Genomic DNA, 11,599 nt, shown 5'->3' on the forward strand with positions numbered 1-11,599 from the left:
CTGTTGTCTGGCTGTCTGTTGTCTGACTGTGTCTGTCTGTTGTCTGACTGTTGTCTGGCTGTCTGTTGTCTGACTGTGTCTGTCTGTTGTCTGGCTGTCTGTTGTCTGACTGTGTCTGTCTGTTGTCTGGCTGTCTGTTGCCTGACTGTTGTCTGTCTGTCTGTTGTCTGACTGTTGTCTGGCTGTCTGTTGTCTGACTGTTGTCTGTCTGTTGTCTGGCTGTCTGTTGTCTGACTGTGTCTGTCTGTTGTCTGGCTGTCTGTTGCCTGACTGTTGTCTGTCTGTCTCTCAGAGTGAGTGCTGTCCCTGCCGTCTGTCTGCAGCTCTGCCGTCCGTCTCTCCTCATCTTCTTTGTGGTTTCACAGGGACAATGGGCAGGCTGGTGAAGCGGTGGAGCTTGAAACGCAGATTGGCTCCGCCCCCCTGCCTTTCCCCCACCACCTGACATCTCACCTGTTGCTCACCTGGACACAGGAGACTGACATCCTGGACTAAGACTAACTGAATACAAACACAAGCCTCAGAGACAAGGAGGGAGGGAGGGAGGCTCCTCCCACCCTCCTGCTGATCGACCAATTGACTGACGCATCGATGGGATGCAAAGCTCTTGAGGTTGATGGACTCCTGGTGCATTTTGGGGGAGTAAAATGTTGTTTGTGATCAAGGTCACAGAGGAGTCAATATCTGCTGCCCCACATTTCAACAGTGAGTCCGAGTCCAGGACTGTTAGCCTAGCTAAGCACAAAGACTGGAAGCAGTAACTATAAGCCTAGCTTAGCAGAAACATTGATGAAAACTGTTAGCTTAGCTGTCTGAGCTTCATAATATAGGTTGTTTATTATGTCAGTTTCCAATCAGAACTCAATACGAAAATCAGCTGTTGTAAATATTAGTTACCTAATGAACGGTTTAAACCCTGATCAGCTGCATTCAGTGACACGATTTTTCTCTGTATTGTCAAAATGAAAACTCATTCATTTTTCTGCCTAGGAAGTTTTTCTCTTTATTTCTTTTCCTGTTGAATTTTTGCATTTTCCAGCTGAGATATCACAGATCACAGAACCTCTTCGGTTTCGCTTTATGGTTCTAATTATGGAGAGATCATGCAAAGAACTAATTAAAGTGAGTCTCCTTTAATGAGCTTCAGAAATCTTAATGACTGAAAACTGACTGAGATTCATTTAAAAATATTCATTATCATTGAAACTTTCTTCTGTGTTGTTACAAGGAAACAGAAGAAGTTTGACATTCAGACCGTCAATGTTGGAAACATGTTTTATTAAAGTCATCACGCTGACATAACAGTTCAATTTATCTCGAGGACGTCACTAGAAACTGTGACGAAGTCTGACCCTGTTTTCACTAAAGTTAAAAGCTCATTAACTTCAGGGTGTTAATGATGATCCACATTAAACTGCAACAATTGGGTCACATCTGGTCCAGATGTTGATTTATCCTCTAAATGCAGACAGTTAATGGATCAGTCTGAGGTCCAATCAATGATCCTCCATCATCATCGGTCAGACCATCAGGACATAAAGAGCTGCAGACGGACACCTGAGTCCACAGAGAGATGATTCACAGAACAGCCAACATCCAGCCAACCTCCAGCCGTCATCCTGCCGTCCTCCAGCCAACATTCAGCCGACCTCCAGCCGTCATCTTGCCAACCTCCAGCCGACATCCTGCCGTCCTCCAGCCAACCTCCAGCCGTCATCTTGCCAACCTCCAGCCGTCATCCTGCCGCCTGTTGCCCGACATTCAGCCGACATCCAGCCGACCTCCAGCCGTCATCTTGCCAACCTCCAGCCGACATCCTGCCGTCCTCCAGCCGACCTCCAGCCAACATCCAGCTGCAGCAATGAGTCATCACCAGCCCACCAGCCCCTCCTCTCTCTGCTCTGTGGGAGAAAACTGCTCCTTCCTCCAGACCAACCGCCATCACCATGTCAGAACGTCGAAGCTGCTCCATCTGCCTGGCCACACCCCCACACACCAATCCCACCTGCAGCCTCACCTGTTTCCCACCGTGGATGTGCCTGACCACGCCCACTACATTATTGGCTCTGTCATCCTGTTGGTGGGGGTGACAGGCATGCTGGGAAACACTCTGGTCATCTACGTGTTCTGTCGCAGTCGGACGCTGCAATCGCCCAGTAACCTGCTGGTGGTCAACCTGGCGGTCGCCGACTTCCTAATGTCTCTGACGCAATCTCCGGTCTTCTTCGTGGCCAGTCTCCACCATCGCTGGGTGTTCGGGGAGCTCGCCTGCGAGCTGTACGCCTTCTGCGGCGCTCTGTTCGGCATCACCTCCATGATGACGCTGACCGCCATCGCGATGGACCGCTGCATCACCATCACACGGCCTCTGGCCCTGCTAGGCGGGGTGAGTCGGCAGCGGGTGTTGGCGGTGCTAGCGGCTGTGTGGTTGTACTCTCTGGGCTGGAGTCTGCCGCCGTTCTTCGGGTGGAGCGCCTACGTCCCTGAGGGCCTGCAGACGTCGTGCAGCTGGGACTACATGAGCTTCACGGCTACCGTGCGCACCTACACCATCCTGTTGTTCGCCTTCGTCTTCTTCATTCCACTCGCCCTCATTGCCGGGTGCTACTTCGCCATCTTCCAGGTGGTGCGGCGGGCGGGGCGGGAGATGAAGCGGCTCAGCTGCGGAGAGACCAACAAGGCGCACGAGCGTCTGCGCAGCGAGTGGCGGATGGCGAAGGTGGCTCTGGGAGTGATCCTGCTGTTCGTGCTGTCCTGGTCTCCGTACTCTGCGGTCGCTCTGACCGCCACTGCCGGCTACGCCCACCTGCTGACTCCATACATGAACTCAGTCCCTGCAGTCATCGCCAAGGCCTCCGCTATCCACAACCCCATCATCTACGCCATCACACACCCAAAGTACCGAGCTGCCATCGGCCGCTATGTCCCGCTGCTGCGCTCCGTGCTGCGGCTGCAGGAGAAGGACCTGCGCTCCTCCTTCAGCTCGAGTGGCGCCTCATCTCCCCGGGCCACGCTCACCGAGCAGGGCTCGGCGGGAGTCCGGCTCAGCGCCGGCGCGCGGACTAATGGCCGCTGGGGTAAGAGCCGGCTGTCGTCGGTGTCTGACAGCGAGTCCTGCTGGACGGAGAGTGAAGCTGACGGATCAACGGCCTCCACCCGACACGTGTTTATAGATGTAGCTGCTGACCCCTCCAACACCAAGACCAGTAGCCCCAGCAGCTCCGCCCTGCTCAGCCAGCACAGCCCACAGAAAACAGCAGCAGCCCACACGGACTCACCTGACCGGGACTCACCTGACGGGGGTGCTGTGACAGAGGGGAATCCTCTGCTGCTTCCTCCGTGACACCTGACCTAGAAAAACACAAAGAAGAAAGTGAAGCGTCGTCATGGTTACATGTTAGTGTTGTTTGGTCGTTGAAGAGAAACTGAAATGATCCTGACTGATGAAGCCTCTGTTGACTTTATTGATTATAGATTGGTCAGCATTGTTAGCAGCTGACTGATAATGATCAGCTGGATCAGGTTTTAATGGAGGTTCACGTTTCATTAACTTTAGTTTGATTTATTTATGCCTTCTTCCGTCCTCTCCCACCTTCTCATTTCCTTTCTTATCTCCTTCTTACATCCTTCCTACATCCTTCCATCCTGTCCTCCTTCACCTCCTACATTCCTTCTTCACATCCTTCTTTCGATGCTGCCTTGTTTCCTCTCTTTCCCTTTTTTATTCCTTCCCTCCTTCCATCCTTTCCTTCCTCCATCTCAGGAGTTGTAATCACCTGTTGGTCAGTCAGCTGCTAAATTTGATTAACGTGGGTGTTCTGCTGACGTCACCGTTTCATGTTGTTGTATATTGTTGTACAATCTCAGTAGACTGTTGCTAATGTAAAGCTGCTGTCAATAAAGCTTCAGTGGATTGAATGTAACCTGTTAATCAGATTAGCAGTGCGTCTGTTAGCAGATAAGCTCTGTCTGTTAATCTCCTCCATCAGTCAACATGTTGGACACGAGGAACAGAGTCCGTCTCTCAGGTATGTCTTCACCAAACTCTTTACTCTCTTCCGTCTTTACTGTGATTCTGCAGAGACTCGATAACCTGCAGGAAATGAAGGGTTAATGAGGTTCATGTTAATGACTTCCTGTAAGAAACAGACATGAGAGTCAGCTGATGTAAACACAATCAGCTGTTGTACAGCAGAGGGTTCAGACCTCATTCAGACCTCAATGTCTCCATGTCTGCATGTCTTTAACAGAATTAATTATGTTTGCTGTCCGCCATCTTTGTGTGTGTGTGTGTGTGTGTTGTCAGTGCTGCTGTGTGTGTCGCTGGTGTCGGCCTTCGTGGATGAGCTGGATGACTCGTGAGTACAAACATCCTGTTTTCAGTCGTCACTTCAACTTTATTAAATCATTTATAAACATTCAGTCCAGGTCCATTTAGTAGCTGTTCCGGAGCTTTTGACTGAATCACGATTCCTGTCACTGAGTTGTAGATGTTTGAATGTTAATGTTTTCTTCTGTGGATGAGGTTCATGTGATGTGATCAAAAGCTCCAGAGCAGCCACTGACTGGATGTGTTAAGGTGTTAATAAAACTACAGCTGTTCTGTTTTGTCCCCTCTGAGCCTCCGTATGGCTGCTGCTTTCTCATCTTTTCATTTTATTCTGAAGTTTTGTTGTTTCCTGCTTCTTTTAAATTATCACACAGCAGCTTTTATTTTGATGAGTAAATAATTAGTGTGATTGTGTTGAACAGCTTCATGGAAACCAGAGGAGCTGATGACATCTGGCTCATTAAAGTATGTGTCATTATTTAATTATGATTGTTATTGTAATAAACTCTTTATATTCAATTCAGTCCAGTTTTATTAATATAGAAGGGGGGTGTATACACTGTATATAGACTGGTTGTTATAACCATGATAACAGTGATACAGGTGTAAAGAGTCATTATCATTCTACTGTTAGAACTGTGTAGTGTGTGTGTGTGTGTGTGTGTGTGTAGTAGGGTTGTCACAATACTATAATTTCCCAGGAAAATACTTGATACTCGATACCATTTTTGATACCATGGGGAGAAAAAAATGACCCTAACCCTTTTTTAAATAAAGATTAGAACAATACAAACAATAACATCAATGACAACACTACTTTTACATTGTCTGAGGTAGTGCAAAAAAATAATATATATATATATATGACACGCAAATGTATTCAGCTACTGTGACTTGGCACCATATTTTCGTTGCTGATCAAACAGAGTTGGGAGGAGAGGCTGCCGCTGTTTCTGTCGAACTGCTGGTCGACTTTTCTCAGCTTCAGTCTTTGACTTTAAGAGAAATATAACACTTTTCAGACACAAATAATTGTGTTATCCTGTTAAATTAACTAGTAACGTTACAGACGGGCAGGACTGATAACGTTTACTGCCTAGCTCCCACATTAACGTTAGTCATTTTATTATTAGCCATAGCCACTAGCCACTAGCTTAATGATAACTTAACAGGCGCTTAATGTGGCTATCGGCTAATTGCTAATAGTTAAACGGCTAACGTTAACATGTGCCGCCGGCCAGGTAAAAATAATAATACAAAATAATTCCAAACGGCACTTTTGCTTTTTTCATTGTCAACTAAAAGAGGTTGTGAAGGTTCTTCAGCAGCAGCACTCGCCATGTTAATTTAGCTTTATGCTGGAGACACCAGCTCAGTGTTGTGAACGTCAGCTAATGTTCATGTGTTCAGCTGCTGGTGGGGGGAGGGGCTGTGTGCCTGTCTGTCTGCAGTGCTGCTGTATGAAGCTTTGTGTCAACTGGAGGAGGGGAAGACAGAACTGTTATATCGATGCTGTTGCTAATGAGTATCTGATCCGATACTAATTTTAGTATCGATTAGTATCTGAGTATTGACTTTTTGACAACTCTAGCATGTACTGTGTGTGTGTGTAGTGTCTGTAGTGTGTGTATTGTGTTTATTGTGTAGTGCGTGATGGTGTGTGTTGTATCTCGTGCAGTTCTACGCCCCCTGGTGTACCTTCTGTAAACAGCTGGATCCTGTTTGGCATCAGATCGGATCAGAACTGAAGAGTCTCGGTTCCCCGGTCAATGTCGGCAAATCAGACGCCACCGCCAACACTGGTCAGTCTCACTATCAAAATAGAGGTCTAACAGTATGACCCACACCGGTTAGATGGACTTCTGTGTGTCACAATCCCAAAGAATGTGGAGAACCACAGTATGTTTCTGTATGAGGTCCAGTCTTGTTCTTTAATAAATACAGAATGAATGAATCCAGCTGCTGCTCAGGTGAGTGTATATGATGATCCAGGTGTGTGATAGTCACCTGAGCACTGACTTCCTGCCGTCACATTTGTTCATGTGTGAAAGCTTAAACCAGAACCAGAGACTGTTGGTCGGTATAAATCTGTGTGTCAACAGTTAACACAAACAGGTCAAAGGTCAGAGCTGAGATGTCGGACCACAGAGGTCAGACCTCAGCGGTCAGAGGTCACAGCTGATGTTGTGTTTTATGTTGTTTTCTGCAGGTTTGGCCAAAGAGTTCAAGGTCAGAGGTTATCCATCCATCCTCATGTAAGTCCTGACTGTGACATCACTGCACATCAACCAATCAGATCCAGAGTCTGGTGGCCTCCACATAAAGAAGACTAATCAGAGTCTGAACACATCTGGATTGTGGATTGAATGACTGATGGTAAAGTGAACTGCTGCTTGTACAGATGTTTAAACAGCTGTTCTCTGTTCTCAGGTTGAAGAAAGGTGTGAAATATAATTATTCAGGACCGAGAACCAAAGATGGAATCATGGACTTTGCTCATCGAGTTGGAGGGTGAGAACCACCTACACAACATCAACATCAACAACAACAACAACAACAACAACAACATCAACAACATTAACAATAACATTAAAGGTATAATGTATAAGATCGTGCTACTTGACCCACCTCCATAGGTGGCAGCAGTTCACCTCTTCACCCCTGTCCAGTTAATCTTGTTGTTGTTTTCCTCTTGTTCCTTGTAATTTATCATTTAGATGTGCATTTATTGTTGATAGTTAAAATTGTTGATGGCACTGAAACAAATTATGAGTACTTGTAGTACAAACATTATGTTTTTATTTACCTATAAAAATATGGAGGCAAGGGGATACTGCAGGACACATGGGTGTCAGGCTACAGCAGCATGAGGAAGGGATGATGACATCATCACAAAGGCAGAAACAGTAATAAGGTTTATTGCCAGGTAGGTTTTTACTGACAAGATATTTGGCTTGGTGTTTGGTGCTGTATCCAATAAACATATTAACAGGAAATAACAATAAAAAAGTAAAATACTGCAACAGTCAAGAAGATAAATATACATAGATACACATATTCAAAAAAATAAAACTGAAAAAAATTATGTACAAAAGTGTTGACAAAACTCCGGCTGAGCAGGATGTGCAGAAGATCACAGCATAGAAGATATGGGTTCTGTGCAGGGATCATACCTCAAGGTGTTGATGTACGGGGTTGATGGTTGATGAGGCCAGATGCAAAAGAAAAGGCAGGTGCTGCTCCATCACTGGGGAGGACTGGACTGGACTTCTGGTCCTGATACAGACAAACGTGATAGGATAATTAGTTTAGGTCGTACAAGTTCTTTATATTCAAACATGTCAGGTCTGTTGTGTAAATAATAATAAGGAATAATAATAAATGAATAGTCAGGATAGATATGAATATGCTAAAATAAATACAGTATTAGGCAGTGGATCCTGAACCTGCTGGTTCTGGATCAAACTGTCTCTTTGTCTTGTAAAAGAAAAGTTAGTGACGCATCAGCTGGACAACAGCTGCAGGAACAGGCTGAATTCTACTACATCGCTAAAACGTCAACGTCATACATGTATGCTCGTGAAGTGTTTGTCAGTACGGTTTGTCATTGGCACTAATGATACTTTTCACTACAGACCAAGTTTAGATGTTACTCACCTGTCTAAAAGAAGTCTCATCTCTTTACCTGGAGCTGTCTCCCGCGGTGGAGAAACACACCGTCATTAACCCGTGTGTTTGCTTCTTTGCCGTTGAACGTGGTTTCCTGTCGGAGCGGTTCTTCAGGATGGAGATAAAGTTCGCTTTCTAGGCCCTTCAGCCATCTCTGCGTTTCTGTGACGCTCATCGGCAGCGAATTTTTTTTGGGTCGGAGCTGTATCGTAACTTGAAGCTCTGGAGGAAGCTCTTCTTCTTCGTGGGACTGAGGGCAGACTAGACGTGACACTGACTCACACAGCATCTAGTGTGTCGAGGTGGTATTACAACACGGTCCGGGACGCGGCTAGTTGGTTAGCATGCTCATTTCAGTACATATCTGAAATAAATTAGATGGTGGTCTTGGTCATGACATCTTCACTGTGGCTCCTTCACATACTATTGATGGTGTATCAACAACATTAACAACAAACATCAACAACAACAATATCAACAAAAACAAACATCAACAACAACAACATACAACAAACATCAACAACAGATGTCCTGCAGATCCAGGAATCAGGTTCTCTGTAAACCTTTACACACGTGACACTGACTGTTGTTCACACTGTGTGTTGATGAACACTGTGACTGTCTGTCTTGTGTCCTTCAGGCCGCTGGTTCGAACTCTCACCAGTCTGCAGCTTTTCCAACACGCCATGAACAGCCGAGATGTCATGTTTGTTTATGTTGGAGCCACATCACAGCTAAAGGTGCACACACACACACCCACAAACATGCACACACACACACACACACACACACACACACACACACACACACACACACACACACACACACACACACACACACACACACACACACACACACACACACACAGAAGAGCTGACCTCTGACCTGTGATGTGTTTTCAGGGAAACTACACATCTGCAGCTGAGCAGCTGATCGTCCACACCTACTTCTTCTCTGCTGCCAGGGACATCCTGCCAAAGGTTCTACACTTACTCAGTAGAGCTACTGCTGTCTGCTGGAGAACACGGCGTTCTGCTGGAGAACACCGTGTTCTCCAGCAGAACGCCGTGTTCTTCAGTTCAGAGAAGATTGACCAGCCTGTGTTTGTCGATGATGTCATAGCTGACAGGTGACCTGAGGTGTGTCTGTTTGCAGGCGGTGTCTCTGCCCTCTCTGCCGGCTGTGGTGGTTTTTAAAGACGGGACCTTCTTTACCTACAACGGTGAGACAGGAACCTGATCTAGACTTTAACACGTTACCTGAACCAAGTGATGGTCCAGGGCCCCGGTCTACCTGAGAACAGGTTTAGACCTTCACCCATCTGAACATCGTCAGAACCATGAGTAAAGAATAAATATGATACGAGAATAAATGCTGAGACCTGCAGGTTAATCCAGTTATAGTGACATCATCAGGCTGCAGACTGAAAGGTGTTGAAGAGAACCGAAGTGTGTGTACCGTCGGCAGGTGAAGTGTCAGTGTGTGAACAGTGAAAGGACTTAAAGTGTCAGTCAATGACCAAAGTTGAGAAACAGTTAATCTGTGACCACATGTGACCAGAATCACACCTTTCCTCAGGTGTTCAGGTGAGAGTTAAGGTGAATGGTCAGGTGAGGGTTTAGGTGAGTCTTCAGGTGAGTGGTCAAGTGACCTTCAGTCTCTCTTTAATGAATGAGTGTTATTGTATATGTTGTATTGTGTTTCAGAGGAACATGACGGTGATCTGAAGTCGTGGATCAACAGAGAACGTTTCCCAAACTACTTCAAGATTGACAGCTACACTCTGTACGCCATGGGAGAGTCAGGTAACATTCACACACCTGAGGCTGATGTTTGATCAGGTGACTTCTCACAGTGTGATGATAATCACCTTTAGTCTGGTGCAGTTTCCTGATTCATAAATAACAAGAAGAAGAAAAAGGAGTGCAGTCAGTGTTTGACCACAGCAGCACCTGGTGGACGTTAGAGGCACTGCTGATTGGTTCAGGTGATGTGACCCCGCCTCTCTCCTGCAGGTAAACTGGTGGTGTTAGCGCTGGTGGAGGAGAGGAACCTGTGTGAGGAAAGCTTGAGGTAACTGAGTCTGTCAGTTTAACTGTAAACTGTAACAGTTTAGATCTTAACTTCCAGTTATACGTTTCCTGTCACCTGCTCAGGTATAAAAGTCTGGTGGAGAAAGTAGCTGCAGACCACAAAGAGATCTACAGCAGGTCAGATATCTGTCATAGCTCACACTTTTATTCTGAAAATTTCTGAGAACAAGATAAAAGGTCTCACTGTGTTTCAGAAGCTTCTACTTCGGCTTCATGGAGGGCAGCGACTACATCAGCGGGCTGGTGATGGGGTGAGTGACATGTGATGATGTGGTCAACACCTGTGGTTGTTAACGTGTCATAGATGGATCAGTGAGCGTCTGTTTCTTTTTTCTCAGTGAGGTCATCGTGCCATCGTTCGTCGTGGTCAATCTGTCCAATGATGGCTACTTCCTGCCAACAGGCGCCATGGAGACGGAGCACCACCTGATGAACTTCCTGAACGGGGTTCTGGATGGCAGCATCCAGGTGAGTGTGGGCAGACTTACCTCGAGTACAGTGGTTTGATCATGTGTGAAACACTGAGGTGTGTCTGTCTCAGTGTCAGGGAGGAAACGGCGTTGTCCAACGTGCCAGACGCTTTGTCCACGAGACTAAAGTCACGCTGATGGTAAGTCCTGTCATCATCAGTCCTGTTTCCTGTCTGTCTGTCTGTGACCTCTGACCTCTCATCCGCCACCTGTCAGTCGGTGTTCAGCCAGGCTCCGCTGCTGGGCTGCTTCCTGGTTGGCTTCCCGCTTGCCATGGCCACCGTGTTCTGTTACCTCTGCCGTAAAGCCCGATCCACCATGAGTGACGACGACGATGACGGTGTTGCGCCGTCAGCTCCGCCCCTGCAGAGCTACAAAAAACTGACTGACAAGAAGTCCGAGTGATGAGGACAGGAGGGGGACAGGAGGGGGACCGGACTGATCCAGACTTAGACCCAGAGAACCATCACCTGTCTCTGAGCTGTCACATGAAATAAAACAGTTCACGCACCTGAACGCCTCTCAGTGATTCATGCACCTGAACGCCTCACAATGATCCACGCACCTGAACACCTCACACTGATTCAAAACCTGAATGCCTCACACTGAGTGACTGTTGAAATGTTTCATCCAAATATTGAGAAATTTTAATTTTAATTTACATAAAGTTTTGAGGACCTGATTGAAATCTGATCTCCTCATCATGAATCAACAGCTGTAAACAGCTGGTGGAGCTCCTCCTGTCGCTGCCACTAAACCACCACAGAAGAAGAAGAGGACTGAGCTCTGGAGAACATGACGGAGACGTTTCTATTGGTTTTCATCCTCACTTCAGTTTTTATGTGAAACTTGAGTCAGTGTTTAAGCCCCTCCCTCCAGCAGCTGACCACCAGATGACCAAATGTCTGCTGTCATCTGACGTCACCGTCTGATGTCATCTGTCACTGTGACTTTGACCAGTGATGCTGAGGTGTTTTTAATTAACTAAAACCTGACATCTCCTAAACGTCTAATGTCGATCAAACGTCTCTCTGATG

The 11,599-nt window shown here is 46.5% G+C and overlaps 2 protein-coding genes across 3 annotated transcripts; both read left to right on the forward strand.

Annotated features, from left to right (window-relative positions):
* Positions 1 to 1,741: 1,741 nt before the first annotated feature.
* On the forward strand, positions 1,742 to 3,359 carry LOC111237331 (melanopsin-like). The gene has a single exon (XM_022766386.1). It carries the CDS (start codon positions 1,862 to 1,864, stop codon positions 3,341 to 3,343), a length of 1,482 nt encoding a protein of 493 aa, XP_022622107.1. The 5' UTR covers positions 1,742 to 1,861; the 3' UTR covers positions 3,344 to 3,359.
* A 50-nt stretch (positions 3,360 to 3,409) lies between these two features.
* LOC111237332 (protein disulfide-isomerase TMX3-like) lies at positions 3,410 to 11,061 on the forward strand. 2 transcript variants are annotated; one of them, XM_022766387.1, is made up of 16 exons: positions 3,410 to 4,028; positions 4,307 to 4,358; positions 4,753 to 4,795; positions 6,009 to 6,132; positions 6,540 to 6,585; positions 6,761 to 6,841; positions 8,640 to 8,739; positions 8,902 to 8,979; positions 9,155 to 9,221; positions 9,706 to 9,804; positions 10,015 to 10,072; positions 10,156 to 10,209; positions 10,287 to 10,343; positions 10,431 to 10,560; positions 10,634 to 10,702; positions 10,779 to 11,061. In XM_022766387.1, the coding sequence occupies exons 1-16, from the start codon at positions 3,995 to 3,997 to the stop codon at positions 10,965 to 10,967; spliced, it is 1,281 nt and encodes a 426-aa protein (XP_022622108.1). In that variant the 5' UTR covers positions 3,410 to 3,994; the 3' UTR covers positions 10,968 to 11,061. The 2 variants fall into 2 exon arrangements, with proteins under 2 accessions (XP_022622108.1, XP_022622109.1); XM_022766388.1 differs by having other exon boundaries at positions 10,290 to 10,343.
* The last annotated feature ends 538 nt before the right edge of the window (positions 11,062 to 11,599 follow it).

Source organism: Seriola dumerili, unplaced genomic scaffold (genome assembly GCF_002260705.1).
Source record: "Seriola dumerili isolate Sdu_G_001 unplaced genomic scaffold, Sdu_1.0 BDQW01000850.1, whole genome shotgun sequence".
Taxonomy (NCBI): Eukaryota; Metazoa; Chordata; class Actinopteri; order Carangiformes; family Carangidae; genus Seriola; species Seriola dumerili.

Bases quoted from the DNA above. Each gene is read 5' to 3' on its own strand.
- LOC111237331 (XM_022766386.1), top strand. From the start codon at position 1,862: ATGAGTCATCACCAGCCCACCAGCCCCTCCTCTCTCTGCTCTGTGGGA.
- LOC111237332 (XM_022766387.1), top strand. From the start codon at position 3,995: ATGTTGGACACGAGGAACAGAGTCCGTCTCTCAG. The intron at 8,980-9,154 runs GTTCTACACTTA...GTCTGTTTGCAG, and splicing joins CCAGGGACATCCTGCCAAAG to GCGGTGTCTCTGCCCTCTCT. The intron at 10,344-10,430 runs GTGAGTGACATG...CTTTTTTCTCAG, and splicing joins ATCAGCGGGCTGGTGATGGG to TGAGGTCATCGTGCCATCGT.